At 45.1% G+C, this 24,427-nt stretch overlaps 1 protein-coding gene across 1 annotated transcript; it reads left to right on the forward strand.

Annotated features, from left to right (window-relative positions):
- The first annotated feature begins 4,606 nt into the window (after window positions 1-4,606).
- Window positions 4,607-22,752, forward strand: LOC129385585 (papilin-like). The gene is made up of 5 exons (XM_055072303.2): window positions 4,607-4,759; window positions 9,470-9,652; window positions 10,684-10,866; window positions 14,825-15,007; window positions 22,080-22,752. The coding sequence occupies exons 1-5, from the start codon at window positions 4,711-4,713 to the stop codon at window positions 22,211-22,213; spliced, it is 732 nt and encodes a 243-aa protein (XP_054928278.2). The 5' UTR covers window positions 4,607-4,710; the 3' UTR covers window positions 22,214-22,752.
- The last annotated feature ends 1,675 nt before the right edge of the window (window positions 22,753-24,427 follow it).

Raw genomic sequence — 24,427 nt, forward strand, 5'->3', positions numbered from 1 at the left:
GTACACATACCAATTACGGGGGCTGTTCCGCCATCGGCGACACGGACAACAGGCGTCGTGGCGGGCGTGATAATTTTCTTGAGCCGGTTACGAAGGTCAGCGCTCATTACGGACAAATGCGCCCCAGTGTCTATGAGAGCAGACACAGAAACACCGTCGACTTGCACGTCAAGAAGGTTCAGATGAGTGGGCAAAGTCAGTAGAGGATTTGGCGGCGTAGGGAGCAATGCAGCGTCACCTCGAGGCGCTGCATCGTCTAGTTTTCCGGCTGGGAGCGGCGTCCGAAGGGAGTCGGCGAATAGGAGCGACGGGGCTGGGGAGAGCGAGATTGTCGTCGTTGGGGCGAAGGCGAACGAGAATAGGGGCGGTTCGTTGCAGGAGAATCAGTGGCGGCATTATCGGAGCGTGCGGCATAGGGACGAGAAGGGCCACCTGAGGGGCGAGAGTAGGCAGTATAAGTAGGCCGGCTCGGGGAACTCCAGCGACTACGACAGTGCCGAGAAATGTGCCCGATTCGATGGCAGTGGAAACAAATAGGCTTGTCGTCAGCAGTGCGCCATTCAGATGGGTTGCGGAAACGTGGTGGGTAAGAAGATGCGGGACGGGGCGAAATCGAAGAAGCCGGGCGGGTATTAGGGCGATGGGCCGAGCAGATGGTGTGAAGACCCATGTTTTCAAACTCCTGGCGGACAACTGCCTGGATCAGTGAGACCGTGACTGCAGATGTGTTGGTGGGACTGGAGTCGAAGGCAGCCGGATAGGCGGCCTCGATCTCACGCCGGATGATCCTGGTAACATCGGCAGTGTTGTTGGGACGAGGAGCGTCGGCACAGGAAGATGTCGCTGGGGTGTTGGGCAGACGGGCAAACTGCTGGTCAATACGTCGGCTTTTGGCGAGTTCCAGGCGGCGGCACTCTCTTATAACAGCATCCACCGTGGCTACGTTGTTGCAAACGAGCAAGTTGAAGGCGTCATCGGCAATGCCTTTGAGGATGTGGGAAACCTTGTCTGACTCAGTCATGTGGGTGTCAACTTTGCGGCACAGAGCCAAGACGTCCTGAATGTACGTGACATAGGGCTCTGTTGACGTCTGCACACGGCCGGAAAGCGCCTTCTGCGCGGCAAGTTGTTGACCGTAGGGGTTGCCGAACAAGTCTCGAAGCTGTGTCTTAAGTGAATCCCAACTGGTGAGCTCATCTTCGTGCGTGCGATACCAAACTCGAGGTGTGCCACCGAGGTAAAAGACTACGTTGGCGAGCATAATAGTAGGGTCCCACCGGTTATTGCGGCTGACGTGTTCATACAGGCTGATCCAGTCATCGACGTCTTCCCCATCTTGGCCCGAGAATACGCCAGGATCACGGGGAGCGGGGAGAGTGATGTAGGTCGTCGAAGTGGCAGCAGGTGTCGGAGCCGGCGGAGTCGGGTTGTCGTCGCCGGGAGCCATGAAGGAAGGCTCGACGTACCGTCCACTGCGAAGCTCCGTGACGAGGTACAGGGAACGTCCACCTCCACCAGATATGTTACGTAGGAAGACGCAGACGAAAAGCTATGTACAAATATATTTACAAGGAAAATACGCTGCGCTTGGCCAAGAGGCAACAGCCCGCGCTAGCTTCTAATCGTCGTCGTCGTCTTCACACTGCTGGCCTTTCGTGATCGCGCATATTGTGCCGTAGCAATATGAAGGAACCTATTCACGAGGCCGCACTTGTGGGCAGAGTTACTTGCAGTAACTCTGCCCACATTTACTGTTTTACTGTTCATTTTGTTCAAATTTACTGTTCATTGTTTTCAGAAAGTATAAGCGATACTTCAAGCTCAGCAGATGAAAGTGTTTTCGAAGAATAACTGCAGTTATTCCAACGCAGTCTAGAATTCCTCTCCTTCGAGGAAAACTGCGTATTTCATGATAGCTTGACACATGTGGACAGCCATTGTATTTGAAAGCAATTTCCTCGTTTTCGCATGGCCGACATTTAATAGCAGTGCGTTATCACTTTTCGCATTCCGAGACCCTATTGCATGGAGTTCTTCTGACCGCTTTATTGCGTTTCTCAAGAAATCAGCTCATTGCGCGCTGGTGCAAAGAAAAGTGCTTTCAAGCTGACTGCGAAGATTCTTCACACACATCGGCTGTTCTCAGTGAAATAATTTTCATTTTATCGACCGGCCCATCTCAACTAGTAAAGGCTGGTGAATGTATTTACCTAATACTTTCTAAGAGCACGAACAGTAATGAACTGAATATATTATTTCCAATTGCGGGCCTTTATGAAGCCAGCTGCACTTTCAGATACTTGAGGAGAAATCAATATGCCTTGAATTTCCATCTTCGCCAGTTTGCCTCTATCAGGAACAGTAGCAAATATCTGGGTTATCAAGTCATTCTGACAAAAAAACTTAGAGGGTTCGGAAAGGTCTTTAGAGTTTGAAAATAATTTTACATTTCATTGAGTTGGCATGCCAACGAGCTTTAACGTCTATCGCACACATGTAGCTTTGCAATACTTAATTTACCAATTTTACTATAAAGTTGCTGAATTAACTGCGAGCTCAATAGCTTCCTTTCTCTGCTGCGGGCGCATACCTCATCTGCTTTGGCTCCCGAGAGTAATACCAACGAAACTATAAAGCTTCTGTGAAGCTTCCTTGAACGACTGTGGCATCTACTCCGATAAAGACCTGCCACAATTGTACATAATACAATGAAGGTCAACTTGTTTATTAAGAATTAAACAGAACCACTAAAGACCCGCTTGTAATATTGATATTTCCTGTCACTGAAGTAATGACCTAAAGGTGTTTCGACTCGTCTAAAATATCCTCATGTCTGGAAAAATGTCAACACGATCCCAACTTGAATAATAAAGTTCTGGTTATTTGCACATATCCTCTATGCCATTCGAATACAGTGCATGTGTTTTCTTCGTCCGGCTTCCGGGAACGGCGTTGCGAAGTGGAAGAAATTCCCCGTAATGCCAAGCAGCGGCTGATAATGTGCTTCGGAGGCCCGCAGGGGCCGCTTGTGTGCAAGCACTTACAGATGGGCGGGGACAGAAACCCTTCCTGCAGTTCAGAACTGTGGTCACTGCAAAGTACCACTGTTTCATTTCGAAGCATGGACATTAGTATAAATTTTTATGCTCTCGTTGGAACGTATAAAACCACGCTACCTTTTTAAACCTACATGTGAGTCCTACCTACAGCCTTATGCTCCACATTGCTGGGAGTAACGTCGCTGAAGACATTCAAGCGAAGACGGTGCCTTGTGGAATTTACCTAGCACTGTCACCAAGGTAACAGACACTCGACTGAATGCCCGAATGCTTCTTAGAATTGACTACAAACCATCCACTTGCCACATTAACCGCATACACGCTTAGGATTATTCACTCGAGGCAATCCCACCATTCATGTAACGAATGAACGTTCTTCCGAAAATTATGGAGATACCAGGCATTGCAGGACTCGACACCGTGCGAAGCACTTGGCAGTTTCTTAGTTATCCAGCATTGGTTGGGATTCCACAAAGCGATACCAGGTGAAGCGGCGTGCTTGTGTAACTTGACTAGTTGCGTGTGGTTCTCGAGAGTTCATTCATGTGACAGCAGCTGCACAAAGACGACAACGTTGAATACAATTTTATGAAGGTAACGGCATAATTTCTACGCCGGCCATTTGACGCGAGCTTACGGCATGATGATTGTTGGGATCTACATAGACAAATATCTACAATGATATTTGTAATCCTGCAAAGAAATGTTCGAACTGCCCCCCCCCCCGGCAATAATTGACTAATTGCCCCCCCCCCCCCCCTGCAATAATGCCCTTGTGGTGCTGCAGGTACTTATATAAATAAACAAAATGAATAATTTCAGCTATGTACAACGTCGCGCAGATTTCACCTAATCTAAGCGGTTATCAGAAAAGGGCTGGGGAAAGCGGGCCGGTTCCGCAGATAGTGTTGCCTCACACGGCGCCTCAAAGCGCTAGGTTTCAGCAGGGGAAAAAAACTAGGAAGTGACACGTGGCTCTCGCTCCTATTGTTTCAAGCAGCTTTCTGACTGGCTAGTATGCGTGCAAGTTGTGTAATTGTTCATTTAGCAAAAAAAGAACAATAAGAAAAAGATCTTCGCCAAATGGTAAGAGCAGTCGACTGCTGTGTTTGACGACCGAGGTTCAATTCCACTATTCGTCGAAAAATGTATCTTCTTTTTACTAAAGCAATGCTTTAGAGGAGCCTACGCTGTTGTCTTCCTACCAATTGCCAAAAAGTGCCAAGAATGATTCGGGCTGAAACGTCAGCGGGGTCATCATAAAAAAAAGGCGGCGAAAAAGAAAATAGAAGTCACACTGCAAAAATGGCTTTCTAGAGAAGCGGTGCACGCTTGAAAACAACTTAAATATAAATGCAAAGATTTTAGGCACTTTCAGTGTTAAGCAAGCTTACTGAAGCAGAGTCAGTACGTGTTCATAACAACGTGAGACAATCTATATTCATGAGTCATCACTTGAAAGCACAATCGGTGGCAAGAATGGCACTCAATCCGCGCAGCTTGTTTTCGAGAAATACAGAAACCTGGAAGCTCCGCGCAAATGGATGTTTTTTAACGATATATATAGATCATCCCTCACCTAGCCTCATATTCTTAAGCCTCAAAGGCAACTACGCATCTCAGATCAGGTTGAAGCACGCAAGGTGTCGTGATGCTCGCTACCAGTTTCTTCGTTCTCGCCTGGGTGGCCTATGTTCACGGTACGTTGAGAACTCACTACATTTAAAGCTTTCTTGACAACGCTAATGTCCAATAAAACAATTTACTTCATTTCGGTTCGAAGAAAAGCGTCGCGTACTTTTTCTAGACTTAAACCTCTGCACGTAGATCGACTGTCCTAACTGAAAGAGTTCGCTTTTCATCAGTCTATAGAACCATTATTTATTTTGTGTTCTTTTATGATAACTTACAGGCTTTTCCTAATAGGGTGTGCATAAAGCTGATATTCTGACACCTTTTAAGAAGCTCTTTGCAAAAAAGACCCTTTATTTGTGGCATGTACAAATCGCATTGTCGATAATCGAATGCATCGCAGTGGCCCAGTCTCACCATCTTCAATTTCTTTTCATTATTCTGACTGCGCTTGAAGCCGTGCATGGAGCCCTCTCAATATGAAGTGATCCCCGTCGTATCTTGTCCATGTCAGATCAAACTTTTTTACCGGTACGACCTCAAGGTCGTGTGGCCTGCCTTCGGAACTCCGAATGGCGCACGCAGTCGGGTCACCATAGCAGTATCTTGTGTTCCCCACCACGTAGTGCCATCGTATTAAGTGATAAAATTTCGGTGGTGTTGCTGCTTTACGAGGCGGTGCTTAACCAAGGCGTCTAACTAAATCTACGCAGCAGCCGCTATATTAAATCCTTATAAAAATTTGTATTTCCCAAGGCTTTCCCAAGGGTTTCAAAAATTTCAACTACTGCGCAAGCACCTTTCCGAAAGACAATGTATTCCAAGCTGCACGTACTTGCGCTACTCAAAGTAGTGTATTATATTTTAACAAGTAAGGGATGGTCATAAACAACGGCCAGAAACCAGAACGGCTTCACTTGAGTCTGGTGTTCACAACACAATCGGTACCCTTTTTAGCAGATCGAAAAATTTGTGCAAATGTGCCGTTTCATCTTTAAACAAGATATATGTGATACGAGAGGTATGGGATGTTATACCGAGAAATAGATGCGAGTGCCTCTTTAAAGTTTTCTCAAAGATTCTGACTTTCTGAGAGCGCAGATTTTAGTTTCTTGGCATTTTACTGTAGATCGGTGTGCATGCAGCCAGCCGCCTTTTCAACAAACTTTCGGCAAATACAAATCTCATGCAATTAAGTGCTTTTGTATGCCTATTGCCAAGAAAATCCATGCAATATCGATTGGTCCTTAACAATGTTTAGAGGATTCATGTTAAGTATCACTGCACTGACGATTGCTTCTCAGTGAACATGCACATAGTGATCAGCTGATTAATCCACGCAGCAGGAACACGGGCCGTTCCGTAGCTAATAAAATTTTATCACTTAGCTCTCCCGGTTTTCCTCGAATTGGATATTTGCGTCTGCAAATTACGCATAACGTAACTAAAAACTTAGTTAGCTCGCCTACAATTCCGTAGGATCTTGCGGAAAGCCCTACCTGTCGAACAGACGTTGAAACGTTGCCGTTACACTTCCCGTCGTTGCTGAGAAGTCGTAGTAATAGAAAAATCACAATTTTGAGCGTGTCGCTCACGTTGCTACCACAACAAGCATAGCTCTCATTTACTACACCATACTCTCGGAATAACAAATTTTGGAACGGGAGACCTGGCTGCCCCTCCCCACTTCATTTGCTGCCCTGAATGTTGTGGTAACTAGTATAATAAAACACGTATTAAACTGGGGATTAGCTGTTATTTCAAACGGTTTTTTTTTAGTAAATTATTTCCCTGCATACTAAGTACATGACGTTAAGCTAGCGAAAGGATGTATTGAGAACTTAGACCAGCCCTTTACTAGATGCTGGACACTACCTTGTACTGCGACCAGTTCTCTCCAATTCGTAAGGTATGCTTCCTATGCGTGAAGATCACATGTAAATAATGCGACGGTTAGCATACTGTCGGAGAGAGACATAGAGAAACTTTGTAGAAAAGAGCACACCAGCGAAGATAGCTCTTCCAGCACGCAGTGGGTGGTCCCTTGGTCCAGGAGTCCAGCAGCCTTAGCTATGCTTGCTCGGTTGACAAGATTGAGCTGTTCCGTTGAGCTGGTCCATTGAGCCGGAGCTGGACAACGCTGCCTCCCGTTGCCGTGTGGTGGAGTGTGTTATGGGTGTGAGCTTCGGAGTACTTGCGCAAAGCTCATACTACGTGCTCAAGCGTCGCGCATTCATCGCAGTGGGGACATCTATAGGAATACCGCGCAGGGTACATGGCGTGGTAGTGACTCAAACGTGAATGCGAATTTGTTTGGAGGTTTAGCCGTATTAGGGCTTCCTCTCGCGTCAGAGCATTATGAGGCGGCGGTAGTGTTCTTCGTGAAAGGCAATAGTATTGTAAGATGTGCTGGTATGTGCTCGGGGTTGAACTGATCGGCTCTGTCAGAAACATATTTTACGAAACGAGCGCAATACTGAGAATGAAAAGGCGCGAAGCCTGCATATCTTCCAATTGGTAAACTTGAATTCCTTGGTTTTGCTTGCCAAAATCACGATTGCATGATGAGGCACGCCATAGTGAGGGGCTCTGGATTAATTTCGTCCACCAGGACATTTCTTAAGGAAATCGCTCAATATGCAAACGCACCACAATCATTAGCATTAGAAAATTCAACTGTTCTACTTTATGACCACGCCACTATTTTTCTGCAACAAGTTTCTTCTATGAAAGGTTGCACTTGGGCACGTGCAATTGCTGTGCTTGGAACAAATTCCTGGTTCTTCTGCCCCGCATGTGCGAAATCGTTTTTGCGTAATATTATATCTGATTTGGATATAAGCTTGGATATATAAAAAAAAGTTCGTTGCGTGTAAGGTTACTAAAAATATCACCGGCCATCCAATACGCACAGATGGCTAACCAGCGAAGCTGAAACGTGCAGTCCAGGGGTTTATCACTTGGTTAATCTCGACGATTCATTAAACGACGGCTTGCTATTGCTACCTGCGCTCGGCTGGACGAACGTATTCTTGTGCCCGGACAGCGGCGTCGGCACAGTCTAGACGAGCTGGTTCCCGTTTCTGCTCGCGGCGTTGCTGATCGAAAGCTGCCTGCACCTCAGGAATACGTATGCCACGTGGCCTGCATATTTCGGAGCCGGAGAGAAACCGCTGCGCGCGCGCTCGGCTGTGACGGAGAGCAACGACACCCCTACTGGCACAGCCAATCGTGCGCCTTTCTTTTTAAATTACAGTGTACACGCGACGCACCGACGAATGGGCTATCCACATACAGCGTCGCTGTCAAAATAGTATACGCCATTGGTTGGGTATACAGAAATTATTAGAACAATATCATCATCTTTAGTAGCAGCAGCGTATGAGCGCTTTGTCCGTCTTGTCTTCCTTTTCGTCCTGTGTAGTTACGTACTGTAGTTTCAAATATCTATTACCAAACGCCTAGCATGCGTTTTTCTTTGAGCAGCCTATTTTAGGATCACTTAAGGACGAAGGTTAATCCTGTTCATTTCTAATTACCCCTGTCCTGCATCAGCTGATTCCCACTCCATGTATGCAAACATCCTAATATCATCGCACGACTTAGTTCACTGGTTCCATTCACTGCGCTTTCCTACCTTCGCACACATTTGTTAACTTTAACAGACAATCAGTTATTTGTCCTGCGTATATGTATAGGCTGGCCAGCACCATTTCCAGTTTTTTAACATTATAACTAAGATAACGGCGACCTCCGCTTGTTCTAAATGTAGCGTGTCTCGTTCTGTCTATCTTCGCGCGGTCTTTATTATTGTACAGGCTTAGGTGTCCCCCTCTCAAATTATGCCCCAAATATACATGCGTGTAAGGTGAAATCAATGTACATTTTCTATGGATAGCGGTAAGCTACTAATCATTAATTTATAATGCCTACCGCATGCGCCCCCCCCCCCATTTTTTATTATTCTCTGGATTTATTCTCATAATGCGGTTACAGTGTTTGTAACAGTATCGATGAAATAATTATATGCAGCGATGAATATTTATAGGTGAAAAAAAAATACAGGCGTTCTCGCTCACTCGGGTCCTCCTGTGGCCGGCTGAGGGGCGCTCCATGCCCCCTAGGAATTAAACGACTAATGGGGAACAAACAAGATGAAAAAAATAACCAACGCGGCAAGAGAGGTTTAGTCAAACCACCAATTTCCTACCATCTAGAGCACGCTAACCAGGCACCAGAGGTGTGTGCAGGGTGTACTCTAGAGCTCATAATAATAATAATCAGCAGCAGCAGCAGCCTGGCTACGCCCACTGCAGGGCAAAGGCCTCTCCCATACTTCACCAACTGCCCCTGTCATGTGCTAATTGTGGCCATGTTGTTAAGATTCCCAGATCACTGCATTGATCAGCACACGACAGTCATGGAAAAGAACACGTAAAGAAAGAGCTACCGGAAAGCACTTGTTGAGCCTCTCCTTTTAAAGCACAAAAGGAACGCGTCACCGCACTGCACTATGCCTAAGTGAAAAACAGCCATGGCCGCAAGAAAACCCAGGTGGCAGGTCACCATAGCAAGGGAGAAATAACTATTTCAGTGCTTTTTAGTATAGTCCGTTGCTAAGGAATTGTGGAAAAGTATTCTATGACACATAAGTTATGTTACCAGACAGTTCATTCATGCGCAATAAATATATTTCAAGGATGTTTAGCGCTGCACCAAGCATCAGCGTTTCCTCTAACTTATGTGGTCATTTCGAACACGTCTAATGATTCTTGCAGGTAATCAAGTAGCACGGCCACCAATTTGCGAGAAGCCACCAAATCTAGGTCTCTGTAAACCTTTAAATCAGTCCTGGTACTATGATCCTCCAACGCACAAGTGCTTCATGATACCCAGGGGCCAATGCGGGGGAGGACCAAACATTTTCCCGACGGAAATGCAGTGTTTGTCAACCTGCAGGCGTGAGTATCTGTTCTGGGAATTTTTTCCTGAATGCCAATTGCGAAACCATTCTTTAAATCGCGTTCTAGAGAATACTTTCTTCGAATATTTGCGCAGAGGTATAATAACAAACCATTTACCCATAAAAATCTTCGTTTAGCTATTTTATACTGTAATCAGCTTTGCTTCCAAGCTGGTTCTTGAACAGAAAAGTTATCACACAAATGTAAGGTGTTCTCTGGCATGAAGTTTTTTGAGATACCATGTACAAAAGTAACCAAAGCTCACGCGTGGGAAATTTTGTGCTTCCTGTACTCGGCGAGATACGGACGACGATACTTAATATCTTGCTCAACGCGTTGCGTCTGATAGGCTGTAATGGGGTTGTCCTGTCACGAGCGGCCCACCCGCCTCTTTAACTGCACTGGCCCTGAGATCGACCTGCATAATAGACCAGACGAATACCATTGAAAAAAACAGGTGAGATGAGCCAGGTTGAATATGAGCCAAGGAAGTTGTCAACTTTTGTAACGTTGCCTCTGATATGGGCCAGCTTTACTCGGAAAGAAGCTCCAACCGATCGTATAGCAAGAGGCAAATAATGTTTGCCGAATAGTAATGACTACAACGTGCGTCGCTGGCCCCTGCATGAAGGTCGTTTATACTGCCCTCTGAAAAGGACACAGATGGTGTGGCTGAGTTTTGCGCAGCATAGGGATTTATCAAATTTCTGTCGCAACCTTCTGTCATCGGTCCTTCCATTCGAGGTGCACAAATAGATGTCACGGACCCTGAACTAAAAGCGTAGAAGTAGTGTTTGGAAGTCATTACCCTTGTTTCAAGAACGGTTAGTCAACTTCAACATTCCAATTATCCTAAAGCTGCAACGCACAGACACGTTATTGCCGATTTTCATATATGCTTTATGTCTCGCATCATACTTCCTCGACGATAAAACGTAGCTTCGTTACTCTGATATATGAGAACCTGTGACGGCTTCTGTCTTCATACTTCAAAACTTATGCAACATGGCACCTTCTTTTTTTTTCAGAATCTCAGGGTATGCCGCAGCCGAGATGCCTACAAAAACCCCTCCTTGGAAGCTGTCAGCCGACGGACACTGCTTGGTTATATCATCCTAAGCATAGAGACTGTAAAATGTTTCGTCATGGCTCATGTGGGAGAGGCTTGAACCATTTCGCCACTGAGGAAAAGTGCCGTATGGTATGTGAGCGTGAGTATAAAATTTCTGCCTACTTTTTCATTTACTGACAGTTTGTGTGCTCTATGCATTTTACCGAAATTTACGCTAGCTCCACCTGGCAAACAGTATTGAGACCATTTGCTCAGTAGGGAAAAGTATATCAATGAACCACTCTAGCTTACTCTAAAATACAAAGATCGTTTCCAGCGTACAAGAATCTTTGCTGCAGTTCATTGAGGTGGGTAGAGTGAGCTCGATAGAGACAGAGGTCTTCAACATGAAGCTACTCGTAGGTCATGCTAAGTTGAAGAGTGAAGTCATTGTTAGCCTAAATATTGTGTGCGCCAGATGCCGCACAATGCTGGCGCGATGGGTGTCTTGGGGGCCACGGAACAGCACGTCCGATATCACGCAGTACCTCCAGCTAGCGCTCGCCTCGGCCGCATCGCGGCCCACGCAAGATGCCGTGTTTTTTACCACAAAGCTATCCTTCGCGCATAGCGTTCGCGGACAGCGTTTTCCGGTAAACAGTATGGTAAACATTACTCCTCTTACCGGGAAGCGGGAGAAGCAGTCAGGGATCTGTGAATGCTATCGCGTTCCACTCTTAAAGGCAAAGCTTAAGCGTCCTCCAAGCTTTTCTCCCATGGCTGTCGGAGAGTGTCGTAACTTCATGGTCATCAGGAAACGATGTTTTGTTGCCAGGAGTATTGAATGAAGTATAGAGCGAATGGCACGCCACAGACACGCGTCATACTTAGCCATTACAAGCTCATTCTAGCTATAGCTAAACAAAACCATCAAATTATTGCAAAATAAACTTGTTTCTACCTGTATATTTAAAATCGATATCTGTTTAAATGTTTTTTCGTCTGTTTTAGCGCGCTAGCAATTACATGGATGCTACAGGCTAGTTCCCGCCGTCGGCGTCGTCGTGAGTGCCCGTATAATGTCCAAGTGCGATAAAATCGCGACCGCGCGCTTTGTACCGCCGGTGCGAGGGAAAGCATGCGATAGTGTATGAAGGAGCGGGGCTTGGTGTGGCGGTGTCTTCGCAAGGGAACATGGGAGAACGGTAGAGAGGGTGTGCGCCGACATTTTGTACTCGCAAGGAATGAGGCGCGTGGAGATGTGGTTGTGCTAGCGATTGGAACACACTTGGCTTGATGCACAAAGGCTGGCCCAGCCGAGACAGCTTACAGCTTCTTGTGCGCTGTATTCCAGCATACCTAGTTCGTGTTGGAGTGAGAGGCAGCACGAAGGAGAATAAGTTCGCCGCTGCTGCCGCTTTTGATAACGATAGCGTTGTGAGAGCGAGTGTCAGCGGTGATCGAATGACATGTGTCGGTGTTTGGCCTTTAAGCCCGTGAAACTGTGCTTGCTATATTCCCTTAGCAAGCAAATGTCTACAGCACTTTATACAGCTAATAAAACTACTAACTTTACTGCGTATTAATATTACTAAATTATTATTATCACAATCAACGATAGGCACAGCTGAAAAAACTGCGACTTTCTTGTTTAACCATGTATTTGGTCTTAAACCTTGAAGGTCGTAACGAAATTGAATCTGCAAGAAGCTACACAAAGATCTGCAAACAATTTTTTTCTTTTTCTGGAGATCCCTTTATACTTAGGCATTTAGGTGAAGTTAAAAGCAAATGATCCATACTGGTGCTTGCACGTAGCAGTGGAGCTTTACTATTGTAGGCGTTTTGGTGATCCTCTAGCGCTCTGCATTTAGACTCAAGGTAATGAACATTGAACAGCTAGTACTCCTAGTAGAGCTTACTTAGACGTCACTTCAACCACGCTCATACGGTGTGCAAAAGTTACTGAGGTATATTTTGTGCGCGAGAATTTTGTGCGACAGTACCAGTTCTCTCAGGCTAAGGTTAGATTCCTCTAACGCCCACAAGCTTACTAAATACTTTTCTTGCTTAGCGACGCAGAACAACATTTACAATATTTTGTTCCTATACCAAAGAAATGGAAATATGGCAAAGAGGCCACGAAGATATCAAACCAAGGGGCTCAAGAACGTGACAACGTCGTCAAGGTAGCAATAGCCACTGATTATATAGTGTCGGAAGAGAAAGCCTGTAATGAGTTCAAAGCCGGCAGGGCCATAGTATGATCATGAATGATTAATTAATAATAAGCACTATGATAATAAATTAGTCAAGGAATCATGGATAAGGTATGCCAGGTTGTCACTGTACCTTTCATTGGAAACGAGTAGCAATACCAAAACCTTCAACACAAGCTCTGGAAAGAAAACCGCATCACGTTTGATAATTATGATCCTGAACTATAGCACGTACCTTCTGGACCAGCCATTTGACTGTCATTCTCTTCCTTTAATGCAGCGATTCCTTCGAGGCGACGGAGCGAATACCACCGTTACTGAGAACAATGCAAGAGCACGGGTACTTAACATAGCGCTATCACGATGCATGTTGTAAATATTTATAAAGCCCCAGTAGCCTTAGTTCTGTGTTACGTGTTTCATTGCAGTATTTTAAAGTGCAGATTTTAGAAGCCCATTCGTGCAGCCGGCTTCGGCGTCCCTCGTAACCGAGCGAAATGGCAAAGCGAAGGAGGAGAGAGCGAACATGGAGCGCAGCGATGGGTGAGAGAGGGCAATAGCGAAGAGAGCGCGAGGAGAAAAGCTGAGGAAGAGGGCACGGCTAAAGCGCGAGAAAGAAGAAAAGCGTAGTGCGTGGCAAGACTGGCTCTCCGGCGACGATCGCTACGAGATGGCGCCAGTGTAGCACGCATCGTCTGGGATGTCTGTTGCAGCTGCTGCTCTGAATCGCACCCGCGAATCACCCACTAGCTGCCTCTCGCGAGCTTTCAATTATGAGAGAGTCACCCTCCACTTCTCTCCGTTTCCGACGTGCTATACGGCACACAGATTATTCCTGCCAGTAAATGTATCGCGAAAAACAAAACACGTATAGAGCTGCGCTCAACTTTCGCATTAGGGAACGTCGTAATCGTCGGTGAATTTCTATACCGTGTATGTTTTAGAGTGAAGAGAAGGTTTACTTAATTGCGATAATTAACTAAATGTAAAGCAACATTTTTCACCTTCGGGAGGTGCGTGCGCTGCAAGAAATACTTGTGTCCGATCTAGAATTGTGCAGTTGAAACACTGTTAAGATGCGCACTGGCTGAAGTATTATGAAATTTCCATCTGTGCATTTAATGGGAATCGCGCTTCCTGCTCACAAATGTAAACTAACTAGGGGTGAGCGTTATGCATGTAGCCTTTTTTTTTAATCAAAACTGATCGGCCAAGCTGCATGAGACTTAACCAACAGATTTAGTCATAAAATGAACGATTTTAAGCGCTAGTTTGTGAAGTATTCGCAATAAATCTTCGTCAAAGTTGTATCTTGGTGGCTATATTCCCCGTGAAGAATACTTCTTTTTGTCAAATTCAGGTGCAGACAATAGTGGTCATCCGTACGAGTAGCCTATCCTAACTGTAACCTACATAAATTTGAATAAGAATGTACATTATTTGGCAATGTTTTTTGTTATGTATTAATAATACCTTTTTAGATCCCGTAGCGCTCAAAAAATATCAACCTGATCCCTACAACTGTGAAAATCATTCAGTACATGCTCTGAGATGAGGCCAGTTGGCTGAGGTGTCGAAAGGTAACATGACATACGAAGCGAAATGGTGTTCTCTTTATTGGTTTTCCAAAAATACTGCCATTTTCCGTTTATTGGATCCCGAACATGAAGACTGCAAGCCGTGTCTGGATATTCAATCCCAAAGTTTACATTGGTGCTTCATTTAGTATCTCACCGAAAAGTATGTTGGAGACTCAGTGACCAAACTCAATGAAGCCTTTTGTAATATCAAGTTTTTTTTTTTTAATATTGGTTTGTCGCGACATATAGGCCTTTTCTCTTTACGTTCACTTTACGTTGCTTTGTAGTTATGACACTGTAGCTTGTGTTTCATTTGCAGAAAGAAAGAAACCACCAATACCCATATGCAGCGCCAAGCCAGAAGCAGGGTATTGTATGGGAATGAACACGTACTGGTATTTCGATCAGAAAGCGAATAATTGCAGTCACTTCGAGGGGTGGTGGTGTGCAAAAAATGCTAACGGATTCATATCTTACAACGTCTGCATGTGGAGATGCAGTTGTAAGTACCGTGTTTTACTGCATGCTTTGCGAAACACACTGCAGGTTTTTAATGCTGCCACATTGAACTACTATTGTAGCTGGTTACACATGGAGTTCCTAAAAAAATATTGATAATTTTGAGCGCAAGTTTGATCATTTATTTTTGTAAAAAAAATTGGGAATGGTAAATTCGTTTCAACTTCTTACGACATTACATTACACGGGTGCTTTATGGTCGCGCGTTCGGTTGCTACCATGGCAGCCGCGATCCGATGAGGGCATAATAGAATAATCATAGTGCATCATACATTGGTAGCACGTTAACGAATCCCAAGTGATCAAAATAACCCGCGGATAGCCCACAACAGCGTACCTCGTGAAAAGACAAGTTAGTGGTTTTGGTGGGTAAAACTCCAGAATAAAATTATGATATGTTCTTGGTGTTGGGTTAAATATTTTAGATGCAGCCCCAGGCTGAAGTTTGCGGGCAAATAATTTCCATGTTTACATTAAAAAAAAAAAGAACACAACCTTACCGATATCGAAGCCTCAATTAAAATGTGCCCGGAGTTCGTTCATTGGAAAAAAAGAAACGTTCAGCAGAGGTCCCCGATAAATTCACGAGTTCCGGTCAAAGGCTGACATCTTCTGCAAAGAGCCAACAAATTCTTAAAGCTATTGGGTATTTCTGGTCTAGTATTTAGAATTCTGTTTTTCACATAAAAAGATACGCTTATCGGCTAACGTTTTTATCATATCCGTTAAAACGCAGGCATGCTGAAAGCTTTTCTCTACTATGAAGCTAAATAATATGCAAGGGGATTCGCATCTATAGGCGTCAGAGCGAATCTTTTCAGCTCGGAATACATCTGTGGTGTGGTTCTTGATGAGCTGTTAGATAACGAATTTTACAAGGAAGCAGAGTGTCGTAGAGAGAAGACTTTGGACTTCGGCTTCCTATGAGCAATGAGCGGAGCCTACTTGCCTAGGCAGATGAGCAAGAAAGCGTATCCTCACTCGTCGAAACATACTTGGTAACTTATAGTTCCTGCTGATTCTCTTATTTGCCACGTTGTCATGAATAAGAAGATTTTTTCCTACTATCTAGCTTTAGATCGGCACAATACAACCGAATATATTTTTTTGAGATACCTGTAGAGATTCCGAGCCCCAGACCTAAATCGATTTGCGAATTTAATACCTCTTAGGTTTCTTAACTAGGAGGAATTGGAACCTGAAATGTTCAACCCTCCACCTCGATATTTTACTGTAAGTATTTTAAATCAGATTTTTTTGTTTCCATCAATTCAACATTTTACTGAGAGGGCACGTTTTCATACGAAACCATGTAATTGAATATAGTGAGAGAAACATCTTGCCTCTTAACTGAAGCAAAGCTAGAAAATGCGTGGATCTGCTGTGTTATCGCATAGGTGGAGCTAACACGCTTCAGGAAACGAAGATGTTGCCGCACTGTGTTTGCCCTTAAGGTCATGCCCTCATATTCTTAATCTCCAAAGCACAAATGCCTCAATGAATTGAATGCTCTCGACTTCTTGCTCAGGTAGACATGCAAGTGGTTGATGTTGATTTTAATGATATCTCATACCCATATATATAAATGTGAGATAAACAATTTAGAAACACTGAAGCTCCACAAATGACAAAACATTATACCACATGAATTTCTAAAACCCACTGTCTTTCATAACAAGCACTATCCTATGGATTAAATGGGGCTCCACATCGGCCTTCGTGACCATGACACCCACTGGTTAACATTAATAGGATGGATCGAGTACTCATATACATAAATAGAAAAAAAAGCGGTTGGCACTCTCACTACCATGGTAGTTCAACTATTGAGGCACTGTGTGCTGTTCTTGCCTTAGCCCTACCTTATTTTCATAGCTGAAGCTATACGGTTTTCTTCTGACCCTTGTGCTGTCGCGCAACAAGAACGGCACATCAATCACGGCCGTTGCTTCGCGATATCCTCCATTGCAGATTAGATCCGGGAACTTCAGCGGCACGTCTTCTGCGCATGATGGCTTTCGTTCGTCCAGCTTTTTGCGTCAAACACATATCTTGCTCAGGTTCTTCAATAATCAGCTCGTCATTCCAAAGTATGTTGATCTTCATGTTCTCCGTATCAGGTCGCGATAAAAGAAAGTCGAACTTCCCCGCTGACACGAGGTGTGCTTCCCCCTTGAACTTCTGTCCTTCAAACTCAGGAGCTGCTGTTGTTCATTTATGGTAATCCCGAGATGACCCATCGTACACACACGAATAGGCTTTCCGGATACGATGCTGGTTGACTTCGCTATAGTTTCATTAGTTAGACTCACAGAAGCGCCAGTGTCAATCAATGCTGATATGTTTCGGTTGTGTACAAGCATTGGCACTGTCACAATGCCTGGTTTAACAAGGGGCACTGTTTCTTCAGCATATTGGTGAGATTCCATGGTGCCTGGGGTTTGTAGGTATGGCTAATTATGAAGTACCGAGCCTCGCGCGCATTTGTCGCTTGGTCTAGAGTTGTGACTTCTGTCTCTTTCGATGTCACATTAAAGTCTGTCGTCATAACATACGTCAGTGACTGAAGCAGTTCACCCTTTGTGCTTGGCGACCAAGCTAGAACATGTTTCTGGCACTATCTTGTCAGACCGTGTATAATGAGGGCGATAACTGACGATTCTGGAAGTGTCAGCTCGGCTGTACAAATTAAACGCCCCTTTCACAACACATACCCTCTGATGTTTATTGCTTTCCGTCTGTAGAATATGGCCTTATTCCAAAGTTCCACGGGATTCTTTTTGAATGCTTGAGAGAAACTCTCCTTCCACTCATTCCATGGTTCATTCAACTGTAAACTTAACTGAGAAGAGGATCTACCAGCGGCTGCCTTTGCTATATCTGGCATTTCTGAAGGTGAAGCAGTGCGTTCAGAACAGTTATATCACTGTCTGGTGGCATTACAGCTAGCCGAGTTTCATGACTTAAGATAGGTCCTTTAAAAGAAGTTTCAGACTCGTCTTGTTCATTAGAGGCAGGAACGCTACCTTTAGTGACGGGGTCGTCAGCCGTAAAGCCGGAAGCACTTGGAACGCTCCATAGAGCATCAGGCGTAGTGGCATCCTCCAGTGGCCCGGCATGCTGTTTGTCACTTGCTTTGTAACCTTCCATGGCGGTTCGTCCTTCATTGAACGCGACGTTCAACTTCTTGTCCACAGATCCCTCTTTCCATCTGCGCCAATGTAAAGATTTCACAAGGGTACTGCAGCTACAACCCATTTATCGCTACATTCCTCCGGCTCACCTCGTCGTCTTATTCTCTGTTTCACTACCCCGCTGGCGATGTGGATCGCCACATAATGCGGAACTTTATGGTTCGGTTCCCACATGTGTCCTGCTACAAAATCTGCTTTTTTACATTTTTATTCCCCTTTTTTGTCTTAGGTGTGGGATTCCCCTGAATGAAAGTTTTGTTCTAGTGGGTTTGTTTTTCTGTGGCTTCAATAATTTCGCACATGCGACACCATTGCGATTCGCTACGAATGCCTACGACTGATGTCCTGAAAGAAGGGACTCCTTTAGAATTCCTTGTATTTGAACGTTGTCTTTTTCAAACACCATTTTCGACACTGCCAATCCTGGGTCTCCCTTAACTCGTTGCTTACCGCGGGGCAAATAGGCCTTAGTTGAAGGTTACACCAGATTCCTATTTTTCTGAAGGAACTACTGCACTCACTTCGTTGTAAGACATAAACAAAAAGCAGAATGAACGTACTTTTCACGCATGTAAGTTTAATTTACGAGATGCATGTCATAAAAAGATATAAATTGCCAAAATTAAGATTGTGGGATTAAATTTAGCGAAGTGTGTAAAGACACGCTTGTATCTACTAAAATATTGTAACAAACAATTATGAGACATACAAAATGTATTCCCATTTAATAATCACTATCATTGAAAAAATCGAAGTATCTCATTCAACATGTATTTCACCATATAAATTTAAGTGAAATCACTACAGTTTGGCATGCCGGGCTTGCTTGCGCCGTCATCGTCGTTCTCAGAGTGAAAGTCCGGCGACACGGCAGCATCCTCAGACTCGCTGCTGCTCGATCGATCGATCAAATCAGATCGCGAGATCTGCGATCTTCCGAAGCGCACGCGCCGCTCCGGAGGTGGCCATTTTTGCTTTCTACTTTGACGATCGCGAAACTTCCGAGTGCGTTGAAGAATTAACACCTGGCGGAGGAAAAGCGAACTGCTTAAAAAGCAAAAATATAGTTCTCCTCCTTGGCGTACGATGACGCAATCTGTCCATGAGCGGCGCGGAACGCATCGAAAGCGGCGTTTCAAACCATCGTTACCGGCTAACGTTGCCCAATGGGCGCGGTATGGAAAGAACCAAGCAACCACCTGAGTGGTTACCCAGATTGCTCGCTGTAAGTCGCGAGAATCCGATACGCCACCCATTCGACCAAGAACTTCCCAGCGACATATGTAGGCGGGCAACCGGTTAGATGCAAACACACGTAGATACATAGATACAAGCGCAGAGGCATCGATAACTCCGGAAAGTCAAAGAGTCAAAGAGTTTATTAAGACAACGTGTGGTACAGTTGCCTAGGGCGCAGACCAAAAGGCAAGTGGTTGCCTGACAAGGAGTCTGTGCCCTTGCTCCCATTCGAGAGCACAAGACATTCAGCGCATAAAATAAAATATAAAGTGCATGAAGTACCCAGGATTAGTGTTATGATACTTCGTGGAATATCCGGGGGCCAACAATCTATGTTTGCATCCACGTATCTTTGTATCTAACTGTTGTATAGCCTACCTGGGTGACTTGGTAGTTCGTGGTGGAATGGAAAGCGCATAGTGCTGCTGTGCTGAGGTAAAGATGTTCAAAACCATTCATCGAACCAGCTTGAATCACTCAGCGTGTTGTCGCGCGTTGGGAACATACCTGCTGCTCTTCACGGAGCCTTTTTTACACCGACGTGGGTCACTGTAAAAACGGCACTCTGTAGGCACCGCTGTCCGAAGATGCTCTTTCACGCCGACCTGGAACATTGGGTGTGTGCCACTTGTTCTGCGTTGGTCTTTAATGAACGTCTTTGACGCCAACATGCGCTATGTATGCGCCAATGGGAATGTGCCACCCTGCAATGGCAAAAATGGAACCTTTAAATTTCTGCCATTCTGAGCAGAATAAAATTCACGTCACGACAGTTCCTCAAGGAGAGGAATATGACGCGTTAGCAGGCTGCCTCACAACTGCACAATGGTATGTGCCGCCTTTCAGTGAACGTCTTTCACCCCAAGACGTTAGCGATCTTCGACATGAATGCACTGGGAATGTGCAGCTCTTCAATGACTCTCTGGCCGATTTGAGACAGTGGGTCTGTGTCTCTGGGTTCGCTGCATGCGAGGCCACAAATGTCAGCTTTCGCAGGCACCGGTTCTCCATGGTTCTGGTCGGGGACGCGGCGCGCCTACTTCTCGGTGGCGTCACTAGATGGCGCAGCGTGTCCAGAAAGAAGTGGGAAAGAGTAGCTTCGATGCCGCGTGTCGCGTTTTCGAGCGATTCACACGCACCGGTGCGCGATGCATTTCTGGAGCCTTGCACAGGCTTCGCGGTGGCGTTGCTACATTGTTATAAACAAAACGCGAATGATGAGGCCCGCTTAAGTAGAGGCCTGATATGCGACTAGTTTCGACTTTGACAGTGTATTGGGTGGCTATATTGATTCGGCGCTAAACGCAATACTGTTCATAGACTTGTGAGATGGCTTCTCCGGAATATTTTTCATAACTATTTTGTGGTCATATTATGTTACAAGCCCATGACAACTACATGCGGTTCTCTGCCTAAAGGCTTTCACATACTTCATAAAATGGGTCGCACAACTTTTCTCACTAACACGTTCCGAGCGGTCAGAGCCAAAACTCACATTTTTTTCAATTGGGAGTATATCTACCGTTGTGATCAGAACGACTTCAATTAACTTAAGGTTAACAGCAATAATGTCTGTCTTCAGCTTGGCTTCTTAATTGTGGATGACAGACGTAGTCCAAAAACTTACTGCGAACCTCTAAGGCTACCACTAGCCAACATTCGTCTGTAACATCGTTCCCATTCACTCGGGAATCCAAGGAACTAGATCTGCACCTTTCCGTTGCACAATGAGGATTATGTGATATTCACTCAAAAATGTCCCCCTGCGCATTGACAGCTCTTAAAACGATAGTTTATGCTGCTAAAACATGCGAAAAGATCTTGTGAGTGTAGCATCATGTAACCCAGACAATACATGTGAAACAGGGATCCGACATTTTAGTTAAAGTAAAGGAACCTTTCTGTTCTGAATCTCTAACCTTGAGGTGAAGATTTGGTGGATTTTCAAGTTTAGTTCGAAAACAAAATTCTTACCTGTTGTTACTGGGCACCTCTTAACTTCCCGTACGCAAAATATTTTAGTGGACATTCTTAAAATTAAATTATGGGGTTTCACGTGCCAAAACCACTTTCTGATTATAAGACACGCCGTAGTGGAGGGCTCCGGAAATTTGGACCAAATGGGGTTCTTTAACGTACACCTAAATCTAAGTACACAGGTGTTTGCGCATTTCACCCCCATCGAAATGCAGCCGCCGTGGCCCGGATTCGATCCCGCGACCTCGTGCTCAGCAGCCCAACACCATAGCCACTGAGCAACCACGGCGGGTAGGGAGCCTTCTCTGTCGATAAACTATCAATACAATTTTTTTACACAACCGAAATTTTGGCTGCTCTGCATTTTAGTGATTTGTGTTCAGCAATTTTGTTTCTCGACGTACCTTTTCAGCCTGTTAGGAATTGCTTCTAGGGAAGAATTCATGTCATTTAAAATCATGAACAAGCTGTACAATAAAAAAAAAACGTTTTCGTAGAGGTCACAAAAATGGGCTTTTTCGCTTACTTTATCCCAGACCTAATATAATATATCTTAACTACAACATATACTTTAAAATAGAGTTCCTTACTTTTTGTGCTTTGCCACAAGCGCACACGAAAATTCTCGCTCTCACTTCATTGCAGATAAGCCTATACCAAAGAAGTGTCCTCAATGTCAACAAAAGAAACCTGCACAGTTGCCTGACCAGCGAAAATCGGCAGTTAAAGGTTCGAATGTTCCTCCTGGACTCCCTTCGAACCAGCTACCGCATAACTGAAGAAAGAATTTTGTCTCAGTTGTGCCAACGGATGTTTTTATTACATACACTTAAAAAATTGGATAAAATGAAACCTGCACCCATGCATAAAACTTCCTGAAACCAGCAACCAGATCCAGTATTACCCTGCCTTCTCACAAGACGAAGCAAAAGAACTATCACGGATTTTCACATCAAGCAAAAAAATACGTGTTTAATTTTAGTGTGGAGGTGACCAGGTAATTTGGACCATCAGAAGGCTTCACCATCCGTCCCCAACTCGAAATGTTAAGTTTTCACAATTCAGCGAATAGTTAAGACTTCACCACATTTTCATAAACGGTTAAATAATACCGATATGGCACATCTACGCCCTGTCCCTCTCCCTGACCTACCCCCAAGCTGCGAGAGGCACAGCTCCCCACTGCCCGTCTCTGGGAATAGAAAGTATTGATTGAGGGGAGGGGGTCGTAGCAATGACGTAGCCATATACTTCCCTGCATTGAAGATACTCCTGCAAGGTCGTCTTCTTGCTCTCAATAAAGACAGTTTTTTTTTTCTCTCTCTTTCCTTTTATTCAAGCATTTCGACGCCCGACATGCGCTTCGAGGAGATAATGCAGAAGGTTGTCCCTTTGACCAGAGGCTCAGGCGCATAATAATTATTGTCCAAGGACAATTCATGCTCCCTAAGTCTTACAATATTGCACCGGCCAGTTTGCCCTATATACACTAGCCCACACTTCAGCGGGAAAGTGTACACCACATTGGTAGTGCAGCCTACATAATTACTGTCTGCCCATTGCCGGCAATGTAAGTGTAAGCCTCTGCTCAAAGAGACAAAAATTTCGTTTACGCATACTGATGTATCCAGCAGATTAGTCGTGGAAGCAGCCCACATTGAGTGAAAGGGCACGCGGTGCATTAGTCAGCCTTCGATCGCACTTGCTCAGGAGGAATTAATTTACCTAGATAGCTCGATACGGTGACGTAAGCCCTGTATCCACAGGGCGTGGCTGTGCGTTCCTACGATTGTCCACGTGATCGCCTGTGTCGCTTATATTCGTTGATGTGTGTTTCAGTAAACTTAGTTGTGAGTCAGCGCTGGTCCTGTTTCCTTTCACTCCATCGTCGTTTTGTTCGCACTGTTGCCATTATGAATGTGTACCAACTACCCCAACTTTCCACCCTGATACACCAGACAAAGTATTAGCCAGTCTTCTCACAAGACTAAGCCGAAAAAAAAACTAAATTATATGGTTTTACGTGCCACAACCACTTTCTGATTATGAGGCACGCCGTAGTGGAGGACTCGGAAAATTTCGACCACCTGGGGTTCTTTAACGTGCACCTAAATCTAAGTACACGGGTGTTTTCGCATTTCGCCCCCCATCGATATGCGGCCGCCGTGGCCGGGATTCGATCCCGCAACCTCGTGCTCAGCAGCCCAACACCATAGCCACTGCAAGACTAAGCCGAAGAACTATCACTGATTCCCAGATCAACTTAAAAAAATACATATTTAATTTTAGTATGGGGGTTACCAGGTTAGTTGCACCATCAGAAAGCTTCAACAGACTCTCCCAACTCAAAATGACGAGTTATTTCAATTCTGCGGACAGCTACAACTCCAGCATATTTTCATAGAGCGGAAAAATCCAGACTTGCCACCTCTACGCCCTGCCCACGTCACTGACCCACCCTGGAGCAGCGAGAGCCACGGCTCACCAGTATCCGTCTCTCGGACGAGACCGTATCGATTTAGGGGTCGTCGTAGCCATGTCATGGCCATATACTTCCCTGAATTGTGGAAACTCGTGCAAGGACGTCCTTTTGCTCTCAATAAAGATGTTTTTCTCTCTCTCGCTCTTTCCCTCTTCTTTTATTCAAGCAATTCGGTGCCCGGTGTGCGCTTCAAAGAGATAATAAAGAAGGCTCCATCGCTGCATAGACACTTCCTGGGCCGGCCTAGTTCTAGGGGCGTACCTCGCAATTAGCTGCGAGTAATCGGCAACTGGGCTGCCATTTTGTTACCAATTGGAATGCAGAAAGGTTTCGTGGAGGAACACGGCCCTGACTGGCTAGTGATTGGATTGAGAGACCACAAAACGAGGACAAACAGCCGACGCTGTGGGCTGTGTGGGAGACGATGGTGAGGAGCGTCCTGGCTTCACTGGAAGGACGTGTTGCATGGCGCTACCGGTGCAGTCGGCCGAGTACGAAGGCTCACACTACG

The sequence above is a fragment of the Dermacentor andersoni genome, chromosome 7 (assembly GCF_023375885.2).
Source record: "Dermacentor andersoni chromosome 7, qqDerAnde1_hic_scaffold, whole genome shotgun sequence".
NCBI lineage: Eukaryota > Metazoa > Arthropoda > Arachnida > Ixodida > Ixodidae > Dermacentor > Dermacentor andersoni.